Consider the following 24,526-nt stretch of genomic DNA (forward strand, 5'->3'; position numbering starts at 1 on the left):
AATCCTTAGAAAACAAAACCAAAAGGAACTCTTTAGCATGTCAAGGTTTTCCCAGGCCATGGAGCAGAGCAGCTGCCTTGCATGCAATTAGCAGCTTACATAAAGAGACTCCGTACAAATAACCAGAAGAGCCTCCTCTAAAGACAGAGGAGAAGAAACTGTAGAGGACAGCTTTATGGACTTCAGAAAATAATTATGCAGGCCGACAAGACCGCTGCAACCTCTTCTGCCTAACCTCAGAAAAAAGCCATGTAAGACTATAGGCGAAGAGACTCGGTGCAGATTTACAGTATTACACATAAGCAAAGTGCTATGATTTGTTATTATTAAGACAAAAGACGACAGACACTCTCCGGTCCACAGTGAGGTGAAAGAACTGAATTAAAGAAGGTGTCTGTGAACCTCTCAACTCAAGCAGAAAAACGCACATGGGATGGAAAGGAAGATTAGTGACAAAGAGAGCTCATTAAAATGACAAAGAGCCCCTGCCGGCTAGAGCAGAAACAGGTTAAGCAGAAAAGAAGAAACACCATTAGTGAGAAAGGCATCCCGGTTGAAGCTGCAAGAAAGAGGCTTTGGGCCGTTAGCAGCGTTTTCACCAGCAGCAGAGCTGAGCAGCAGCATTAGCAGGGCAGAATGAAAGAGCAGCCAGAAAGGCCAAGGTCCTGCCTGAAGTTCCAGGCGCAAGGAGACCCACAGTCCCCCGGTGAGGGCAGACAGCTCTTGGCCTCTGGCAACAGAACTCTCTGAAAGCAGCTACCCTGTTGGGGAGGGTAGGGGTGGGGACCCTGAACCCACCATGCCTGTTCAAAAAATAACTGGCAAAAGTCAAAGCACAGAAGAAGGTAGGCTTCTCGATCAGAACTAAAGCAAAAGAAGAAAGGATCTGTGACAGCGACGTAATGACAGGCAAAATTTTCTTGGCATTTTGAGTAAGTCATAGCAGAGAATAAAAAAACTGCATAATGAAAGACCTAGGTATGTCAGTCAGTCCTTCATGCCTTGGAGAGATGGAACAGATGTACTAAGAGCAAAGGAATAACCTCCCCACTAAATAAATGAAAAAAATAAAATGCCAGCATCCTACGTAAATATTTGCTTCCACTTCATTAAAACATCCAGCGCTGCTTGCTTGTCTCTATTCAATAAATTATAAACTTTAATTGGAATTCCGTTTAAGGCTAAAGTAATTATAACAGGGTGGTTTTGTGGTTGTTTTTGTTTGTTTTTTTTTTTAAGCAGAGTTGGCTTAAAATTGGTGAAGCTATCAAGAAGATGGGAAGACTTATGAGGATCATGTACATATGAACATTTATTAAGCAAATGAAATGACACCCAACAGCACTACTAATACACTGAAACATCTGGGGTTGTATCGCTGACTAGTGTGCCTGTGTATGTGTTTATTTGTATAAAAGGAAAAGGAGAGCCTTCCATTAAGTTTCGCTGTTAATGATAAAACAGTAGTTGAAAGAGCTGTGTGTCTAGCGTAATCAGTAAAATCCTGAAGCAAACAATAACTTGCAGTTTTCCTTGAAAAAACCCTCTCTCATCACCCTCCTTTCAAGCCCACTGAAGTACCTAACAATTCCTGGGTGTTTAATACTTGTGAGTATTCCCTATGTAGGCAGAAAAGCACAACTTATAAATAATATTGATATAGTTCATTAATGTTTTAACCAAGTCAAAGTAGAAGATCCTCAGCTAGAGTGAACTGATACACTGAAGACACTGCAACATACTAATTGAGCATCTGTTTAAAGTAACTTTGACCTCATTTTCTGAAATATTAATGCCATTGGCCTAGGAAAATTATATGGTCATGATTGTTTTTATGTAACTTATGTCATTTACAAAACTGCAAAACAGGTCAAATTATTGGATGCAGATAATCATGAAAGCAGATGAAAATATCTCTAAAAATGTTAGATCCTATTTTACAGTATATTCCAGCCTGTAGCGTGTCAGTATACTTTAATCTCATCCATGGGAAGGATGCCGGGCTGCAAGGACAGACTAGTATCTTTATTACCCAGGACTCTCACTGGAAAGAAATTCCAAGGTTGTAGTTTTCATGGACTCTCAAATCTAATCTTTCACTGCAAATATTTAACAAGAGACAGTAGTTAAGTCAAATGACGTACTTTCACACACTTTCATTAACTATGTGTAAGTCATATTTAAGTCTGTAGCATAGCCTAAGGAAACAGAAACAGCTTTAGGTTCTGCCCTGAGCTTTTCAGCTGCTTAGGACAAGCTATAGGGTTCACAGACAGATTGTGTCAGTAGAGACTCATGTATTTCTTTCCTGGAAATAGAATCTATGATCCAGAAGTCAAGACCCTGTTGAAGGGAGAAGGAAGAAGGAGCTCTTGTTACAACCTGTAGAACTCTGAGCTCCAGAAGAGATCAACAGCTTGCTCTTGTAACACCATGAAAGAAAGAAGCTAACAGCATTACCACTAAAGATGAGCAAACTTTCTTCTGGAAGGGTGATTTTAAGTTGTTCACTGTCACGGTATGCTGTGTTTTGAGTTTATGTACTACAATCACCTTTGAAAGCACGCACACATACATAGCTGGCACACAGACTTGCGGAATGGCCCCAAACGGAACAAGTTAGTACAAGCTCAGCATTCATCAAGACAAGGCCTAACAGGTACTAGTCTTCTCTCAGTTCCGTTGTTTAAACTTTAGATGCAGTGTTAACACAAACCCAGAGTTCCCTTTAGGTTACGAAAAAGCATATGCTCTGTCATACAGACTAGCACATTCTGCCCTAGGAAGCACATATTGCATGCCGGTTTTAAAATCTTATAAAGGCACTGGAACGGTACTAATGTCGTATTGTGTTATTTTGCTTACCTTCTTTTTCATGACCACCTTATTTGTGTTAAAACATTGCCTTTTATTATTTTGTTGCCTTTAATCACACATAACAGAGCTACACTCAGCCAGTTCTCTCCTGCTTCTATCAGCAGTCACTGTAGATTTTACTCCATTTCTTTCATTAAGGGGTTAAAGCCTTGAAGGGATCTGATACAACAACAGCTGCTGAAATCCCATAGCAGGAGTCAGAGGTGACCAGTGCAGCAGTACTGTTCGTTAGGAAAAGCTGACAAGTGGCAGCGGGAATGTAAAGCAAACTGATCGGGTAGCCACTATTTAGACTTGACCAGCGTATGAACAGCAAGGGCATTTCTTGAAATTGTGTGCAGGCAGCAACTAGTTTACATTTTTAAAGGTTTGGGTTTTGGTTTGGTTTTTTTGTTTTTTTAAATGAGAAAGCTAGAGCTACTAGAAAAACAATGTGTAATTGGGTACAACACAGTATGCAAACACAGTTATACCACCTCAGATCAAAGTAATGTAAATCTCGTTCCATCAGTGGCCAACAGCAAATACGTAACATGATGTGTAAAAGGGAACATACTCCAGTGCTTCTCTGCTAGTCTCTCTCATCTTCCACGGATTTGCCGCCATGGGACTCTAAACCAGAGGTAGCATTCAACAGCTTTTTCTTCTGCTAACTTGCCTGGTGTCTTTTTAAGTCACATTATCTGTGACATCTACAGGGCTCTGTGGTACCGAATTCCACAGCTTAACAACACTGAAAGTTAACTACAATGTCCTTTCACTCAGCGCAGCCACCTGCTCCTTTCATTCCCCACCCCCCCGCATTTTTAATAGGTAAAGACAGAAAACCACCGTTCTCTACTGACCCTCCCTATGCCACTAACAATTTTACCAAATTCTGTTGTATTCTTGCTTTTCCTCTAGCAGTATCTTCCAGCAGAGGAGACCGAGGCTAAATAGTTCTTCCTGATATGGAGAGAAATACTTTGAAGTCCTGGTCTCCTTGTTTTAAAAGGACATCACAGGGAGAAGTGTGATTACTATGATCACACAGAACCGAAGACTCAAAAACAACAGAAAGTTACAGAATGGCATGTTTTCTGTTTTGTTCTCTATTTCTGGTCTAATTCTTCACACTTGGTTTGTTTTACTGAATGCCACTAAGTATTAAGCTGACATTTACCAAGAATCATAACTGCTGTGAGATCATCCTTCTGTAGTATTAACTAGTGCAGAGACTGTCAGTGGAAAGGTAAACTAGGAACATTTTCTCTCCAAGTAACTGCTGTGCATTTAATCAGCACGGAATTTCACATGCCATTTTAGTTAGCCACTAATGTGAAGTCCTTTTCCAACACTGAACAATTAACAGTATAAACACAGAGAAACCAAGACTCAAAACATACACAGTTTGAGTTTACTTTCTAGGTAAACACAATTCTGCTTCAATAAGTGTTTTCACCTAGCTTTCAAAGAGGCTGTTTCAAAGTCAGCCTCCAGATGGAAACAGTGATGCACTCAAAGTAGCCTAACAGCGAGCTCTTAGTCACTCAGATCTTAATCATTATTTTATCAAAACCAGTAATGCTTTAGCAGTCTTTCCAGGATAAAACCCACATCAACCCCCAGTAACAAAACCAAATTCATGGTCATAGCAGGTAGTTTATGAAGACCATGGGAGCAAAATTTGTAAGAAATTTCAACTAACCTTGAGATCACAAGTGGTGTTAAGCAGCAAATTCGAAGGTTTGAGGTCACGATGAAGCACATTGGCTGAATGGATATATTTTAACCCTCTCAGAATCTGGTAAAGGAAATAACAAATGTGGTCGTTGCTGAGGTGTTGAGTCTTTAAGAGCTTGTAAAGATCCGTCTCCATAAGATCTTGCACAATGTATCTGTCAGGCATCAGATGTAAGGCAGCAAAACAAACATGGTGTCACGCTAGATATCAACACACAGTACAGGATGAAACGCCTGTAACCATTTTTCTGTAACATTTGTCTGTTTCATTACAATTATGAAACTACGTAGTTGCTTCTTGCTTTACAAGTTTTGAATCAAATCAATCGTGTTACATGATGCAGCCCTTTACAGAACTGAGAGGCATCATCAGCATGTGGTCCTCTCAATCATCATAAGCCTCTATTTTTTTATATTAAAGCTTGATTTTTTTTGGAATCTTAATATGATCAGGTTTCTATCCTGCTTGCCAAGAAATAAAGACTGGTTTTTAGTTTAATGAGTAAGAAGCTTCTGAGATACTTGCTTCCTTCCAGTTGCATAAAAGCATGAAAGCAGATCTGATCATTTCTGATCACTCTTCTCTGCCACCTCTCCACTTCAAAAATCCAGCTGTTGTTCTCCTTTACTGTGTATTTTTTATGCTACATTGAACACAACAGTTTTTTGCCTACCAAAATTAAAACCTATTATTTTCAGACAGATTTTTTTTTTTCCCTAAGATTGGAATGAACATAAAAAGGATTTTTCTGCTTTGGCAGGAATGAGTTAAGTAAATTTTCTTCCCCCTTAATTCAATTTGCCTGTAAAACCCTTGGGGTGTAGTTCCATGATCACTTTTCACCGAAACGGGATTTTATGGAAACACACTACTATTGCCATTCCAGCTGGGCGTTCCCATCGTCTCCTCTGGGTATAGAGATTGGATCACACAACTAGGACATCTTTTTACAGGCAGCATGTGCTTACATTAGTGAAAACAGCCACAGAAATGCAACCTCAGAACCCTACATAAGACCAGTAGAACACAAATAATATATTGGTAATTTATGAAGTGAAAACATTTGGCCTAGATTCAATTAATTCCTGCATGCATGCATTTACGCCTTTTATTGGGCGGACATCTGCAAAGACCCACGAAACCAAAAGGAACCAAGCACATGGACTTGGGGAAATTAAGCTGGTTGACTCTAAACTAGGCCTTGTATTCCAGGTAGAGTCTCCCAGCTAAGAGTATTTCATACATTAGGTATCCCCGTGAAGTCATACCTACACAAAGCCAAGTTTCCCATGGAAGAACAATTAATAAAACAAAAAGGCCAGATCTGCATATATTACTCAAGCACATCTACCTGCCCGTGTGCAGTTTCGGACTCTTCCTATAGGCAGGAAGCATTGCAAAACTGGGGGTTGTGTTTTAATTCCCCCCCCCATGTATCCATTCTATTCTCTAGAAATCTTAGACAATTACAGCAGAGTCTGGCCAATTTATTTTCTCCTCAAAGCAATCTGTTCTAACAACAGCTCTTTAAGAGCAAATATAATTTGAGGATTAAGTGACTAAACTAAATCATCTCTGCAGTGTTGACTTCTTTGCCTTGGAAGACAGACATTAAGATATTTTTTATCTTTTCCTGAAAAAGGAAAAACAAAATTAGTGTTCACCTACATATCAAATCTATGTACTTATAAACCTATCAAACAGTATGAAATTGCCTTTCAATTTAAAATAATAGAAGCCAACTTTTTTTAAAATTTAGTAAGGAAGAGGATGAATAGGAAGAAATAAAAACAGAGGAGATGACAACCACTGCTAACTACACAGAGTAACTTAGTAAACTTTGAAGGATACACATCTTTCATTTGTTCAATAGTCGGAGCTCTGATAATATCATTTATTCCAATAATATTCTCATGCCTGAAGCGCAGTAGGATCTTAATCTCTCTCAGAGTTCTCTGGCAGTACGTCTGATGCTCGAAAGGACTGATTTTCTTTATAGCAACTCGAACTTTGTTGACGTTATCATAGGCAGAACTAGAAGAGAATCAATAACATTAGTTATAAGGAATATTAAATTCATTCAATTCAGAAAGCAAGAATGCGAATTCAGCTGAACACAGGGGTGGGGCATTTGTTTTACATTTATTTTAATCAAATGAAGAGAGGCGACAGTGGCACGTATCTTTTAGTTTGATGAACAGACAAAATACTGTTGTACCATCACCAGCATATTTGGGTACCTACAAGTCATTAGCTTTCCCAACTGACTTACGAGTTTGCTGATTCTCAGGTACCTGAACAAATGAAGTAGCATTCATCTTATTTATCAGCCTGTGGAACAAACAAGTTTAAGTCTTTTCCTATATGCTGTAATCAACAAGTAGTCTGAGATAAAAAGTTCATCTTGAGTTAACCCATTCACTTTGGGGCACAGGAAAGCCTTCCGAAATCATCTTTCAAGCAGGAGAATTCCAAGTCCTACGTCTAACTCCTGCAAGAATTCTGACAGCCTCAACGTCTCATGCCTCCATCAAGCTACACTGTCGGCACCTCCGTGAAGAACAGACGTGGGAGAACAAAAGGGACGGAGAATTTGTGAAAACACCTTTCCAAGTTCAATTCCAAAGGTAACAGAGTTTGAGAAAAGAAAGAGCGTATCAGACCACACACGAAGCAAAAGCAAGCGGCGGTGGGAGGTAACACAGTGACTGCGACCCCTCAACACACACACTGGCTGCTACCTTTGCAGCACTGCGATTTCAGAAGTTCAGAACAGCATTCCTACTACACCGATAAAGCAGCCTCAGTATTTCTGTTCAAAATGCCCACACATTTAAGAAAAGTATCACAGCCTGAGCCTAGTAAAAAGGCTTAGTAACACATACATCATTTTCTAAAGTTTGGACTCATGATCAAATGTCATGTAAAAATATTATGAATACTTACAAATTTTAGGATGTTTTCTATGGTCTTGCTTATATGAATGACAATGCATCGCATGATAATTGCTCTTTGTGTTATAAGTATATGGTAATTTAATAAGTTAGAACTTAAATGTGTGTATGGTCCTTCTTCCCTTCAAATTTCTTTTTGCTTACTACTGCACTGTTTGGAAATTAAGAAATAATCAAGCCTACATTTAAACATTTCTGTTAGCTGCAACTATTTAATATAAAAATATAAACACACTAGCCAAACAGGCTTTACATTCCACCAATTTTTTATAATCGAGTGGCAGAACATTCTTTGAAACTCCTTTAATTGGTCTTACTCTGCTGAGATGCCCAGGTATCTGGCAACCAGGTAAAGGAGAATGAAATATGAAAATCCAGTTAGAAAAGGAGACCTAAAAATAATTCAGATGCCTGGACACGTCAAGGTTCTTCTACCACTAAGCAGATTTATGGTGCAACGAGGTGTTTGAGACAGTACTGTTACCACGGTATGCAAGAGTGTTTAACATTTCTTACTTTCGTTATTGAAAACGACATTGAATTTGTACCACCAGTAAGATCTTCGTACAGCTCATGCATATGCAGCGACATCCTTTCCGCATGGTTTTTCTGCAGAATCACTTTGACCTGTCTGCATCCATAACTCCAGTCTATAACCACAGGCAGACTGCACAATTCATTTGCCTCCAGAAACACTGAACTCCAGCGCTCCGCAGGGTGCTTTGAAATTCCACATACTAAGCAAGTATTCATTACAACTGTTGCTATTACATATGTATAGATAACACATTAGCAGTTCCTAAGTCCCAAAATAGATAATAACAAGGAGCCATAAGTGGAACTTGGCATAGCCTTCAAGAGCACTTGGTCTAAGGTAATTTTCTTAGTTAATCACCTGTGGTGTTTACAATATACCAGTAAGGTAAGTCACAAGCAGAAGACAAAACCAGAAATAATTCTGAAGCATGAACCTGTCCTTGGAAAAAGAGTCCTATAGACCATTTTATCATTATAAACAAATGTCCTACCTCCTTCTCTATATTGACTGAAGCATATTTTTTTCTCCCACAGTGAAGAATCTTACTTCCTTTCAAAGCAGAGGACAGCAGCAGCCATGCAGAGCAGAAAAAGGCAAAATGCCAATATTTACCAATACATGCTGCTTAAATAAAAGCTCCTAATCTCTTACAATATTTGATAAATCTTGAAGTTATTGTTTCTCAAGCAAAGGTTGGTTATTGATGAAAAATATGCATCTTTCTGCATACAGATTCAGTGAACTTGAATCCATTAATTAAACACACCAAGATTTCCTCTCTTGCGGCTGTTTCACTTAGTTTTTGAAGCATTTTCTCAGCAAAAGGTTTATGCTGTTATTTAAAAAAGGATGGGTAATTTTACTTTCAGATGGTTCAACTATAAAACAGATGATTCAGTGTGGAAAAAAAGCTGACTATTTGCAGTAAAGATGCAATCAATTTCCTTTCCAGCGTACATGCTGCATCCAGTCATTGTTCTGTTTGTATCAGAAGATCTCGCCACACGCATGTAGCTAAGCATGCATTGCTGTTACCGCTGCAAAGCCTCAGCTAAGGAGAGCAAAACCAAAATACTACTTGAAACATTAAAAGGAACACTGGATTTTGTCACACTTCCTGAAATATGAGCTCTTCTGTAACTTGATTAAACGTATGAAAGATTATCTCAATTCCTATGCACAAGAAGCTAATCATACAAGTGGTTAGATACACTTGTTTATGCATAGTACAGGTACACGGAGAATCTGTATTATAAAATTAATACCATTTCACAGTCTCAGAGTCACAGCCCTCCAAGCAAATATGGCTCTGAGTAAACTCTGTGACCCTTTAGAAAGCAGTGGTTTTTCAGTTTGACACATGCTACAGCAAACCGTAGAAGCTGCATATTAGACTGACCTTCAGTAGAACTGAAGTCACGTGTTTTCTCACACACACATGCTATAATCAGACACCTATTTGGCCTACAAAACCATATAGCAATATCTATTTCACTACCTAGTAAACACTGTAAACTAACAAAATTTGGGTTCAGTCTGACCTGTAAAGGACCATTTCCCAAAGCCTTCCCTGTTCCTCACAATCTCCATCCAACCACTACCTGCCATCAACACATCAGATTTAGGAACTACCCTCCAGAGCTCTGCTGATGACATATGCTGCTCACAGTGTCCATTTGTAGTGATCGCAGACGAAACTACTATAAAAAGTGCAAATCCAAACCCACGATGCATTAACTCGCTGCCATTAATATAACAGCTTACTTATCACTTAACACAGGATTCATCTTGCTTAACCTTAGCTAGAATTAGAGATCTAATTTTATGACTAATAGTCACCTGTGCTCCCCCTACAGTCCAAAAAGGAATGCTCCACGTATACATCCCATCCACCACCCAGCGCACCCTAAATTTAGATTATTTGCATTCTGGAAGTGCTGCCCCAGTGTGCACAGCCTAACCTAGCTGTCTAGACTTCCAGCTTCTACTAAATCTCACAACAACTGTTTATATTTTCACTGAAGCAGTTAAATGGAACTCCTCCTAAAGGCAAGAACCTTCAATCACCTAGACTTTTTTCCAGAGGAGATAAAAATCTGTAAAGTGGTAGTAACAGTTCACATACTTGTCACTTTTAGAGTGATGATTTATAGCTTCTAGTTTCTAATCATTAACCACATATACCTATCACTGCACATAGAACTTTCCCTCTAACAGTCTGTGCGTTATTCACATTATGATGAATCCAGTTAATGACACTTTACATATTCAGAGGGAGGATGTATTTCCACCCCAGTGACGTGCAGCCTCACAAGCTGATGCAGCCATTCAGCTGAGTGCTATTTATCTGTAATGTGATAAATCTAAATACAGATTTTGCAACTGCCCACCTCTAGTACATACAACATTATTATTCATGTTTCAAGGTGTGGTTACTACACTGGGACAACCTGCAATGGCACCATTATTTAGATACTTTTAAGATACCACGTGAAAAATCAATACAAGCCCTAGCAGTAGAGTTTATCATTCCTCATGTTAAGTATCTTCTAAATACAAAATGAAGCTTTGACTAAGTAAAACATCTTGCACAGCTGGACAAAATAAGCAAATGAGCATTTATGACCCAAAAAGTTGCACCACACAACTTTAAAAGCCAGTGTTTTATCCTTCTACTGCTCCGGTACCAACATCCTTTTCAAAAAGAGGTCCAGGGTGGGGCTGCTTCCAAACACAGTGACCAGAAAGCACAGCGCAGGACCTGAGCAGCCTACAGAAAACAGCACACTAATTGCTCAGATGAACCTCTGACATGTAGCCCTTCTCCCATTAATTCCTTCTTGAGGAAGGAAAGCTTTTCACCAGACAGATCGGGCCAAGTGCCAAAGCTTAGCTCCTTCTACCCACAATGGCTGCTGCATGTTCTTCTATCCATTTCTATTCTTCACATGTTTCATTTTGGAGCAGAACTGGAACAAGTGAGAGCATGCTGCAGCTGCCGGGAGGAAAGGAGCCAGCTCCTGGCAATGGTTACATCCCACAGAGGGCTGTTTCTTCATACAACCATTGAAAAACAACTGCCTACTCTGTCGGCACCCCCATCCTCAGTACGCTCCTCTGCCACGCTGCCTTAAGGCATACCCCATCATGGGATAGTCTCTCAACACTTCTAGGATTATTCACCTTACGGCTGTTTTACGGGCTGCTCTCAGCATATCTGTACATACACATGAAAATACACAATGCTACTGACAACATCCTAATTACAGCTCTAAATAAAAGACTGATTTGAAGTTTAAAAGGGATGTTTTATCGGTAGCTTTGCGTTGCTGTGGAAACAAGATTCCAAGGGCATATCCAGGGATAAGAATCCTTCCGAAATATTGAAGAATTCTGCTTGCAACCAGGAGAGGAAAGGCAAAAATACTTCCCAGCAAACAAGCTGATCTATGAAGATCTTTCATCTTCTCATTCAGCCTGCATTTAGCTCAGTTGTGGACATTTCTATAACATATTTTTATTTTTTTTTTTCTATAACATTTATATATAACATTGGCATTTATCATGTTCCAATGCAAATAGCTTAAACTTATTTTTAAGACTGCTGTAAAATAATGCAGTATTATGATATAGTAATAACCAGCAGCGTCATAACAGACCATTTGCTACAATTTCTGGGGGTGGGGGAAGGTGGTGCTATGAGTGCAGATTTGTGGAGGGGACTGATTTTTTGTTTGCTTGGGTTTGTTTGTTAGCTTTTTTTTTTATTAGCAGATATTAAACCTTTCAGATTCTTCAGAATAATTAGGTTTTGGTTCTATATGATTAAAGTACAGGGAGCAGCTACCGTGTTTTACTCTTTTACCAAAGAGAAAGGACTGGAAAAAGGATAAAAGTAGTCAAAGACAGTGTCAGATTTGAGGACATCCAGTAATGTGTATTTTTATACTGCTGAATATACTTTTTGTCCTCAACCATAAACACCTACGGTTACTAGAAATATTTGTTACTTTATTCCATTTATTCATAACCTTTTTAAAGATAAATAAGTATATTATTCATTAGACCTTTTTTATTAGCACTAACTTATGGAATCAGCACCTGATTTTAAAAGGAATATGTGCCTCGTCATATTAAAATATATTTTCCTTGCTGTAACAGACCTCACTCCATGAAAAGGCAACCCATGTCTCAGTTTTTGTTTTATCTCTAGAAGAGGTTCTCAGTAACAGAATATCTCCCAGGCTTCTCAGCTGTGAATTCAGGGAATCAACTATAGAAACAAGTGCATCTGAATACTCTTCTCTCCATTAAAGATTTAGTTTTACAGAACAATTCCTACAATGTAGGGAAACTAGTAGATCCATGAAAATGGAGAGCTACATAAGTATGAGATTCTTAATAAAACAAAACAAGGACAACTCAGCCTTAAGGCTCTAGTTCATTTTCAAACTACGAAAAGATTATAGTAACTTTAAGGACACAAGCACCATGTACTTTTTCATCCTACTCTGAGGGGAAAAAAGTCAAGTTGTAATTCAGCCCTCTTGAATTATCTACTGTTATGCTACAGACATTCCCCATTGATGATTAAAAGACAACTGTACGTACTATCTTCTCAGTCTTTGGGAAGCATGCATAAGCACTAATAGCTTATAATGAAAGAAGAGGCCAAAACACTTGAATTCAAAACTCAGATACTTCAGAGTAAGCTTAGATACAAGAATTATGTACTGAAACGCCAGAAGTTTGAGTGTTTAAGAAATGGACCTCTTCTCATCATTATCTGATTGCTGAATTCTCCACTGTTTGTCATGTGTGTGTGGGAACTACCTCAATTTATAAATTACAGGATGACCTCAGATTTATCTTAAGTCTTGTTTTTGTCAAGGAAAGAAAAAAAAGCACATGCACTTCTGTGACACACAGCTGCCTGCAGACACTGCGACTCACTGACAATTTCTCCCTGTTTTCTTGCATCTCACGCTACAAAAAAAGGCAGCAGAGGAAGACTGAGCAACAAAAGAACACTAAAATAACTATACAGTAGATGTGATCCAATTTGCAGTAGTATTAACCTGGCCCTACCTGAAAATTCCCAATTGCATGCTATTTGAAAATCTTGGGTTTGTTTTGGTGTCTGTTGGGGTTTTTTCAAGCGGTTTTTAATTTGTCAGGATCCTAATGTCAGTGGATAGATCATTGCTTTCAGGCTAAGAAAATATGAATCCCTGTTGCTAAGCCTTTTATCACAACTCCACTGCAAAGCAACCATCATACTTTACAAACTCCTCATGAGTTTATCCATATTCCTAATCCCTTTTTGCCTGTTGCTCATCTCCAAATGATCACTGCTATGGTTTTGTTTGGTTTTTATTATAGAAGATACCTAGACAAACTATTTTCATCAGTATTTCTTATAAAGTTGATTTTTTTTCTTCTTTTCCAACAAGGGGGGGAGCCAAAATGTAACTTCTAAGTCAGCCTCCTTTATCTTATCATCAGCCCATAGCAAGATGCCCAAGTAATCACTGCACACTGCTCTATCATGCTTTTAGTTAATCTCTGAAGCTTACTGGGTCAAAATGTAACTGCATCACCTTCACCTTTGCCACCTACTTTTTCAGTCATCTTTCCCATAACATTCAAAATCAAACCTAATATTAAAGGTTTCTGGCACAATTGTGCCAACTCCCTCCTCCCATGACAACAGTAAATAATTACTCATAAGTGATTTTACTCTTTGGCAGTTTCTGATCTATTACAGGTTATTGCCCGTCACACCACAAATACTTAAGGCACTTTTGCAACCTCCTATAGGAGATTTGTTTTCATACATTTGCTCAAATAATTCTAATAGGTTACAAAGGCACAATTTTATTTTTCAGAATGTGAAGAGTAAAATCTGATGGAACCTTCCAAAGCATTACATTTTTAAACTATTTACTATGCACATAATAATGACATCATCATTTAATTCCTTAGATCACTCCTAGTATTTTGAAAACAAACAGCTAGTCGTGCAAAATGGAGTCTATTAAATAAATTACTTTCGCCAGCTCAGTCAATTCATAATCCCGGGTGTGGCGGACCAGATAATTTGTGTTTTGTTAGTATCTACTAAACAGAACTATGATGAGCAGCAATTCTAGAACTACACCTTAACATTAGTATTAGAAAAATACTAGGTATTTCACCCAAGGTTCTCCATTGTTCGGCTAAAGATGCCATTTAACTTCATGGCGTTTTGATCAATCTAAGCCATTTGAAAAAAAAACCCGATCACTTCTTTCAATCTCTTCTAATACGTATTTTTCTTCCTATACCTTTAGCTGTGAAGCACTGTGACTTCAAATCATCATATATGCCGACTCAACTTTATGCCACTTTAGTTCAAGCTGGTCTTCAGAAAATAGACAACTCTTGCCTACTCCTTGCCTTCCCACTTATCCTCCCCATTTTAGAGGTTTACAGGCTCTCTGCTGCCAGCACTTCCTTAACAGCATCTATGCCAAATTTAACATTTAGGCAAACTTCACTGTTATGTTTAAAGGCCCTTTGGCTGTCTGCAAAATAAACCCCTCATTCCAAGAGCTGCCACTGCTTTTGGTAAGATACAATGATATTAAATATCACTATCTTTCTTCACTCTATATAAACTTAAAGACAATTCCTGTGGGAATCCATTTCATAGTAAAATTGTAAGAGCTTGACAACATCTGAGACAACCTAAGGGCTCAGTGAATTAAAAGGAGTGCTTGTGGTTCACTCTCCTTTTTATGCCTGACAACCCTACCCCTTTCTCACTTTTTTTGGTTGGAGCGGTGGCTTTCTTTGTGACAGTTCAGAGAACTAAGCAGCTCCAAGTCAAAGCAGTTTACGAACAGGAGCAGTAAAGAATTCTTCACCTGCCTACTTCTATTCTCTTCCTGTGTCAGCACTGGCACTCACAGGGTTTGCGTCAGTCACATCAATTTACCACCTTTAAATTTTATTTTATTTTTTATGAAGCAACTTTTCAGCTAAATCAGTTTTCCAACACAGCAAACTACAGCTGTGTAAGCACCAGCACAAGAGTGGAGGAAGGAGTGACACGACCTGAAGCACAGGAGGAAAGGCTGCCCCTTTAGAAGCAGCACAGCCTGAGATCAGCACAAGTCAGTCATGGAAACCACAGCTTAAGTGTCTAGGCCCGACTGTCATGAAAGCTAAACCTCCACACATGAGCCGATAAAGTGCTGACTTCCTCCTCCCCTGCTTATGGCTTCTCAAGAGGCAACAAAAAAAGCCACCAAGGCAGCGATGGCAGGTCAGTAACAATAACCAATGCTACTCCAGAGCCTGGAAAACCGCTGCCGCCACCACCCTAGCAGCAAAGCAGGCACTATGAATGTATGTAGCAAATACTTCCCCTTTCCTAGAGAGAAGGGACAGCACTACCAGAAAGCTGAGTGGTAACGAGATTAACAAATCCCTCAACATGGTTTACTCTTTTGTCCAATAAGGTTCTAATTTGACTTGTATTCCAAATACTCCTCCTAAAATGAGCTTTAGAAGACAGAAAAGACACAAGATCCAGACAATTACTACATTTTTCAGTAATTAGCTTATTTAGTTGATTTCACACGATATAAATCTTCAGAAGAAATAGTTCATAGTATTTCACTCCAACAGAAAATAAAGAAATAAATCGCTGAACAAAATTATTCATGCATGCTTAGAAGCAGAGGTTTTCCTAATCCTGCAGAAACAGTGCAAAACAAAAACTATCACAAAGCACTAGAGAAAGCAAGCTCTTTGCTACTGTCCATGCTGCCATGGTTAGTATTCCACTTGCAAAACAAAACAACAAACTCAAACCACTAGCACCAAGTGTGTATCTCACCACTATCAGAAGTTATTTCCCTTCAGTATCAGCTTACAAGGCATTTTTTGCAAGTTTTTTCCATCTTTTTAAAAAGACATGCCATTAGTAAACCCTAGCCCCATATATATTAACAGGTTTGTGTTTTGTTCACACAGGGTATCAGCATTAAGATATGCTGGCTACTGTAACTAAAAGGAAGACATTTCACAATTATGAAACACTCAAAAATCCAATATAAAAGTCAGCCTGCATGTCACTTGGAGTACTTTGCACCACCCGAATCCCAGTAAAATTGGGCAAATTCTGGACTGAAGCATTCTGGGGAGTATTGATTTGCGGTGCTCAAATGACCAGCTTTTACTCGGGACGCATCAGCAATATTTGGTGGAGCAAACCGCCTTCCCTCCAAACAAGGAAGTAGTAAGGTACTGCAGTGACAGCTGCTAATTTTAAGGAAAACTGCAAAATGAAGTAATTGCATGTTATAAACTGTAAGCCTAATTGCAAGTTGCTGGTACTTAAAACATACCCACAACGCAGACGAATTACTTTCTATGATGTAACAAAAACTCTCATTTGCATTCTAATCACCAGAGAGGATTTCAGTATTTTATGAAAATTCTCTTAAAATACAAGAGAACTTCTTCCAAGAGAAGAGATTTTCCCTTAACAGAACTTAGGCTGTTGTGATTTTAGGTACTGCTAAACATGATAAATTGCATGAATGTGTGTACAACCCTGCTGAACACCGGACTGTCATGCAAGAGTCTGCCCAAACCTAACAGAACAACATTTCCAGTAAAGCCTTTCTACAGGCCATGCATACACACAGAGAGATCGGTATTTCATCCTCCAGTGAAAGGCAGCCAGGCCTGGGAAGGCACACAGCCGCCTCGGCCAGCCCGCGCGGCCGGGGCACCAGGAGCCTGCCCGGGCGGCAGCCGGGGCGCAGCCCCTTCTGCAGGGGACGCGAGGCCGCCCCTGCTGAGCTCTCGCCCAGCCGCCAGAGACCCAGCGGAAAGGGGTGGAGGCAGGAATGCTCTCTGAAACAGAAACCGACCTGCCGCGTGCTGACGGAGTGCGAGAGACCTCGTCTTGCCAACAGATCTACCGGTATCTCATCAAATATCCCCATCTGAATTAATGGCGCCTATTACTACTTGGAGCTTACTAACCTGCCTGGTCAAGGCTGATAATGAAGTAATGCATATCTGGCTTTTAACATACTGCAAAAAAAAGCGCTTCTTTATATGCCCAGAAGTTGTAATAAAGCAAAGGAAAATAAGCCCCCTGCTGAAAAGGCGATTCATTCACAAGCAAACAGCTCGCTCTAATAATTTACCTAACAATTAATAGAATCTAGGTCTGACAGAGATAAATCACCTGAAACAAGCCACCCTTTGCTGCATTTCACATGTACTATTAATTTGCAACACCGTAAAAGAAAAGTTTTATTCTAAAATATGTTTATAGCTCCCTGCACTGCATTTGAGCAATTTGGAAATCAAAATCAAATACAATTGAAATAACTTAATAAAATGTCATGGGATTTGCAGTGTTTTTTCAGACATTATTTGAAAAATTCCTAAAATCACTCACTTTAAGTGCAAGTAAAAAGTATTTTCTAGATTACCAGAACAACATCCAACTGCATCCATTAGCAGCGCTTGCTCACAGCGACAAAGGCTAACCATGGACTGGGCTGCATTAAGTGCATAGCCAGCAGGTCAAGGAAAGTAATTACTGTTGCGAGGCCACATCTGAAATACTGCATCCAGTTTTTCTCTCTCCCAGTACTGGAGCAAGGCCAGCAGAAAACCATTAGGACGCACAGGGGGCTGAAGGACACAACATACAAGAAAAAAATTGAGGAAACTGGGTTTATATAGGCTGGGGCGGGGGGGAAAGGCAGGGGGTGGTGAAAAGCACCTAATTGCTGGTTTAAGCTCCATAAAGAGGGATAACAGAGAAAACTGATCCAGACTCTTCTCAGAGGTAAGAATTACAAAGGACAAGAGACAATGGTTGCAAGCTGCAGCAAGGGAAACTCGTGTTTTTAAGGGCAAAAGTTCCACTGGGCAGTCGGTTAAATGCTGGAACCAGAAGCTGCCCAGATATGCTGTGGAATCTCCATCCCTGGAGATTTTGGAAATATTGAGTGGACAAATTGAGCAACTTGATCTAATTTTGACATCAGCCCCACTTTGAGTAGGAGGTTGGACTATGTGACCTCAGGAAGTCTCTTTCAACCTACATTATTCTGTGATGTCAAGCACAGATGTCATAAAATGTTTTTATTACATATCAAATTGATCCGTTAATTTCATTCCTAGATCGCAGCTGAAAGCTATGACAAACCATCAACATAAAAAGCATTAAAAAAATTACTATGTTGGCGAAGTATTAGTTTTCAACCTAAGCTAAGCTGTACACCTACTCAGTTGGTAAGTATTAACTCTTCTGTGGGCTGTCAATCCCCACTCCTAAACAAGGAGCTCACTGAACTACCAAAGCCTGGTGTCCTACAAATACATATTCCTGGTCTTGAGAGTGCCAATAAATCCATCTGTGAAACTGGGGCATCTGTCATGTCTCTTTGGGGGAGTCTGACTTCTCATACATGACCTCCTGATTCAGTCTCTTCCTCAGTGGAGCAGCATATAGGATCTCTTCACTCTAGCAAAATACCTATTTTTAAGAAACTTGCAGAAACTGTCCATCTTTAGGACTTCTACAATCTGTCTGGTTTGATGGAAGGCAGGCAACAGGTTCATGAATCATACATAGGGGTACAGGAGACAGACTGATGCAACTACATGCAGATACTGTGAACATGTAAGCCTTATTTCCTCAATAAATCATGCTTTAAAAAAAAAAAATCACACAAGTTATCTCTATCTGTTTCTGTGGGCTGGCCCACACTATGTTAAGAAAATGTGTATTTGTTTATAAAATGCAAGTGTCCCTGAGCTGCAACTGTTCAACTGTTAAGCCAGTATCCCATTCCTTCAGGCAGACGGGAAAAATTGTTATCTCTCATCTTCTATAAATCTTAAAAGACAGCTCCGATACAAACAGGGAGCGAGTAGGTGCTGTCCTGTCCCTGACGCCCACACAGCCTGCCGACCACCGGCCGCATCACAGGGGAGAGCAGGAAAAGCAGCTCTAATCTCCTTTCGGGTTTCCACGTCAGGTTAAGCAAGCGCCATAAGTTTGAGTGACTGAAAGGAAATAGTTACCTCGGCCTCCTCCCTGGAGGGAAGAAGCTGATAACTAGCCACCAATTACATTCCCTAACTCTCTGCTCCGATCCTTGCACTAAGGAGGACCTATTAGGGTTGCCTAACTTCTATCAGCTCCCTCTTCCCCTTACCACACAGACCCCAATGAGTTAATTACCCGGTATCAACACCCATACCCAAGCTGTGCTCCCTAGAAGCACATCAAACAGGGACATGAATCTCTATACTTGCTCTGTCATTAAAGGGTACTCTCTCCAGATCACTGCAATAGTTAACAGAAAAAAAAATTACAGGTTGCTTCTGATCCTTGCCACTATGCAGTCTGCCCCAGATCACCAACCCAACCCTCGCAGAGGGATCAAACACTGCCCTTTTGTGTAAGGTCAGATTGCCTCAAAAGAAAATATTATGTGACCATTAATCCCACCAAGTTTTGTATTTTCATGTTTTAATATAAATATCTGCACCTTGCAGATCATTCTATTCCTTTTTTTTTTTTTCCTGTTTCAAGCCTCTTCATGCATATACTTCTCAGATTTTCAATTTAAATAATCTATCCTCTAAAAGTAGAGCTCTTTCTGAGACAGTAGAAAGGAGCAGAACTTTGAAAACATTTCCAAACGTTTTAAGTATTCTTTTCAGTATTACTCTAACATTCCTCTATTGACTACCTTGACTTCTAGTATCATTATTCTATAGCACATCGTAACACAAAGGTGTCTTTGTACCAACCCAGTCAAATTCAGGGCAAGAAATGCAAGATTTGAGCTTCAAGACTGTTTTCTTCTGACTCTGTTCATGTTTATTATTTATATGCAGTTATTTGCAGCACTGCCAATACTTCACATTCACATAAGCCTGATGACAAAAAGGACTTCCACAAAACAGAATATCCCTATCACATTCCCATTCACCACTTCTTCCTAAAAAAGATTACTTGTTTTGAACCGTCAAATGATCATCTTTGCCAAATTATCATGGACCAACTGTATGAAGAATAATTCACACTGGAAATTTAAAGCTCAACACAATCATATTTTTATCACTGTTTCTCTGTGTTTGAAGTACGGCCTGTTAACAGATTGATTTTGGGCTTTTTGCAGAAAGAAGAAAAAAAAACCCCACGCACATTTGGGAAGGAGGAGACAATCTCAAAAACCTTTCACACTTTTTTGTGTCTGAAAGGTAGTTCTGAAACTTCAAACTTGGTCTGAAATTTGGCCCCAGCTGACTCTGAGGTTGATAATCCCTTATCACTACAATAAAGGGAAAGTCACATAAAGAACTTGACACCAAAACCCCAACTCTTAAGCCAAAGAGAAGGGGAAGGAAAAAGAAAATAAACACAACATTTGCATGTATTTGGATAAACTAATTCAGAGTAACAAACATGACTGTATGACTAAATTGCTCAAAGAGTGTCCTGCAGTCCTAGGAAGTGCTGAGGATTTTGGCCAAAACTTGTTTTGCACTGTGGTCATCCCTAGTTTTACATGCAGAAATACTGAAAACAAAAAATAGGTTAGAAAGGGACACTGGCGTAGATATTCACTTACTGACCACTTCACCCCCAGCAACAAAATTTCCGAGCAAGATGCAAGGCTGTATCAAAGGACGAACATTTTCAGCCAAGTTTAAACGGAGGACACTGAGATGGGAGTTCGGCTGATAACATGCTGTTTCTGCTTACAAAGCTGAGAAAGTGCAACCACAACACAGCAGCAAATAATCTGCTCTGGTAAGTTTATTTTTACTCAAAACCTGATTACGTTAAAAATGACTACACTACGGAAAATAGTTAAATGCCTTTAAGGGTTTTCAAATCCAGATGAGAGAACATTCGTGTACAGTCCATTCACTCAACATCTTCCTCTATTTCCTGTGCTGTTATTTTATGTTGTGATCAATATTGCTCAAACATTATTCTCTCTGCTGCAAAACCAAAATGGAAGACTGACCGTAACAGCACTATCCTAAGAATACTTCATTTGCCCTTCTATTCAGCAAAATAATTAAAAGAATGTTATTGTTTTCAGCTCCCTCATCCAGATATATAAGGATGAGGAAAAACAAGGGAAGAGAGTGAAGGATTTGAAGAGTTAAGCCACTGTTTTCCGTATAACAAGCCTTATGGTACAATGCATTTGTTAATAACTAGCATCTTCCAAGCTGTACACATTAGCTGCAGGTCTACAACAAAACCATCACAGCCTACTCTGCTTCCCTTCATTAAAGTGCACAAATTTAAATGGATTTTGCAGTTGCGGGAAACATCTCCATCTGCACAATCATAGCTCGCCCTCTACCCCACCCCCAAGGGAGAACCTTCTGCAGATCCTCACTGCATTAGCAATCAAATCAAGATAAGCATGTAGTATTGAACTGCATAACCTATGCCTCTGTTGATTGATAAGTAATCCTATTTCACCATAAGAGCTTGTATGTTAGGCACTACGAAACGTTACAGTTGCTATGGCATTTAACTGCAAGAAGCGCGTCCAACACTTTCCTTATCAAGTATACAATATAAACTCAGACTTTGCTCCCTGTCATTTCACACCCGAGGCAGAAGAGCAGTAATGAAGAGCACAACATACCGAATTCAGTATTTCACATTTATAATTTTAGAGTAGAAAGCACAGGAGCCAAGTGTGTATTTCAACTGAACTGAAGATTTGGATAGTAATTCTGTACTGCATTCATAGCAGACATACTGTATTAGAATGAGTTTTTCAATAAAGGATAACCTTATATAGTTTTGGAGGGGAAACAGTTTCAGTATAGACCTTAATACCATACCATTTGGAGGGGCATGAAGTGGCCCTGTTTCCCCTGTATCGGCTCACTAGCAGAGTGATGCCAAAAAAGGGCATCAACTGCCATCCTACTGCTTCTTGTAATCTCTGATCTGTGGTGAAATAGTCTAGCTTTAGCGTGCTGCCTGTTAAACACACTTTTAACGCCCTGTTGATAGGAACCGGACTATCCACAGCATACGTCTTGGAAGTACTATTCCCAAGTACCTTCCTAAATCAGACTGCAAGTGTAAACCAGTGCAGTTAGTACTGAGATTATCTGCACCAGTTTACTTGCCCTAGCTCAGATGATAAAGTACACCATAATAAAACACAGCTTGTACCACAAGCTACATTAACAAGTTTTGGACTGGATATGTTGCTGTGATTTCTCACACTAAAACAATAACAAGGATATTTTTACACCGTAGATGGGATTTCTGATTTCCCACAGCAAAAAAACTGTAACTCAAAACTTTATGAGAGAGGCTCATCTCCCAGCTAAGCTGAGGCCTAGATGAAAGCTTCCACCCTGGAACACAGGATGACTTCATCGTTAACAGGCCAGCACAGTTCAATGACTATATGCAAAAACCTATAGCTACAAAAATCTGTAACATACAGCTGAAGGCTGTGAAGAGCCTTTACTGAGAAATGCACTAGTTTACAAAACATCAAGCATCAGAGCGAGAAATGAATGCTGACAAAGCTTTTGTGAAGTCATAGCCTGTAAACTTCGTTTAGTACCTCTGGTCAAGAAACATGCTGAAGAAACAGAAGCAGTGCTGGAAGAAAGTTGACAAAATGATAACAAAAGTTTTTCATCTGCATACCTTGCTTAAGAAGTAAGGGGGATTTTCCACCTCTTTTACTAACAGGAGACAGAATAAGAAATCCCAAGTAAGGTCACCGAGCATGTCAGATTTATGACCTGGTCAGTAGATATACTATCACAGAGCATCACCCCAGCCCGTTTAGATCACTAAAAAAACCCCAACCATCTCATGCTCTCAATATGGTTAGTTTACATTTTCAGTATTTTTCAGTTCATTCATCTTGCTCTTTACGACCAATATTAACCCAAGCAAATGAACACGATCGCTTTTTAGCGAGACTTGGTGCAAGTCTTCATGATACAAATAAGCTAGAACGGCTGAGGAGAACTTTCACCTGTATACATGTTTCTTTAGACACCCATCTGGCAGGCTGTGCCGCACAAAGCACGTCCTAAGGAAAGCCAGGTCGGGGCAGCAATTCGTATGCACTGATTCACTTTTTTTTTTTTTTAAATCAACTGTGACCCCGGGGACACGCAGCCAGGTGAGCACAAAGAAAAACGCGGGGCTGCCAGCAGGATTTTACCACCTTTCCCCCCTTTCTGAACGTCTGCGATCACACTACGGAGACAGAGAAAATAAAGAGAGCAGCCAACTCCAGAGGAAGGGGCAGAAAATAATCAAGAAAATAAGCGCAGGACGGAAAGGAAACGAGGCGTTCGGCTACACCGATCGGTGGAGGAATTGGGGGGGGTGGGGGGGCAGCGAGGGAGGGGGAGGGGGATGCGGAGGGACAGCCTCGGGAGCACGGGGGGAAAAGCAGAGCCGAGGAGAGGGAGGCAGGGATGCTTAAGCCCGGCTTCCCCTCCCCCGAGGGCACGGCAGGGGCCTCTCCCCCCCAAGGGCGGGCCGGAGCCCGGGGCCGGGCCGCGGGCAGGCTGCGGCCGGGCAGGGCGGCGGGGAGGGAAGGAGGGCGTCGTGCAGGGCAAGGGCGCTGCCCCAGCCGGGCTCGGCCCCGGCCCCGGCCCCGGGCGGGCTCGGCCCCGGCCGGCACTCACCACACCATGCCGTAGGCCCCCTCGCCGATGTAGGAGAGGTTGGTGTAGCGGGGCCCCACGTCGAACACTTGGCCCCGCACCATCTCCGGGCCGCCGGCGTTGGCAGAGCCGCCCGCAGCCCCGGCCCCCGACACCGCCGCCATGTTGTCCGTGCCGGGAACCGCGGTGACTGCGTGCGGGGGGGGGGGGGGCGGAGGCGGGCGGAGGCGGGAGGCGGGCGGCGAGCAGAGGGATGCGGGAGGGAGGAGAAGAGGCGTCGCCCGCTCCGCCGCGCTCCGGAGCACCGGCCGCCGGCTCCGAGGCCCCGTCAGCGCCGCGGCCGCCGTGAGGAGACGCCGCCGTGAAGAGACGCCGCCGGCCGCGCGCGCGCGCAGCGAGCCGGGCCGGGGGGAGGGGAGGGAGGGGAGGGTGGGGGCTCGCGCGGAGGGAGCGGCGGGGGGGCGGGGCCTGGGGGCGGGGGCCGGGGCGGGGCCGGGGCGGGGCCGGGGACTGCGGTAACCGCAGCCGCCGAGGAGGGGGGCGCGGCGGGCGGGTCACGTGGTGGGCGTGGCGGCTCTGCGGGCGCGCGGCGGCCCGGCGCCATTAGAGGCGTCAGGTGACGGCGGCGGGAAATGGATCCCGGGGCGGGCGCGCCGTCCCTCTGTCCCGCCGTCCCTCTGTCCCGCCCGGGGCCCCGCCGCCGCGGTGCGGAGCGGG

At 41.3% G+C, this 24,526-nt stretch overlaps 1 protein-coding gene across 1 annotated transcript in view; it reads right to left on the minus strand.

The window, feature by feature from the left end:
* The window catches only part of MAPK1 (mitogen-activated protein kinase 1), a 38,320-nt gene extending 14,091 nt beyond the window's left edge, over positions 1-24,229 (minus strand). The window contains exons 1-3 of the mRNA XM_064466592.1: positions 23,831-24,229; positions 6,452-6,634; positions 4,565-4,754 (exon numbers count right to left, since the gene is read on the minus strand). Coding sequence (XP_064322662.1) covers positions 4,565-4,754; positions 6,452-6,634; positions 23,831-23,973 — 516 coding nt within the window. The 5' untranslated portion in view covers positions 23,974-24,229. The remainder of the gene's footprint in view (positions 1-4,564; positions 4,755-6,451; positions 6,635-23,830) is intronic.
* Positions 24,230-24,526: the final 297 nt, after the last annotated feature.

This window comes from Phalacrocorax carbo, chromosome 15 (genome assembly GCF_963921805.1).
Source record: "Phalacrocorax carbo chromosome 15, bPhaCar2.1, whole genome shotgun sequence".
Classification (NCBI taxonomy): Eukaryota; Metazoa; Chordata; class Aves; order Suliformes; family Phalacrocoracidae; genus Phalacrocorax; species Phalacrocorax carbo.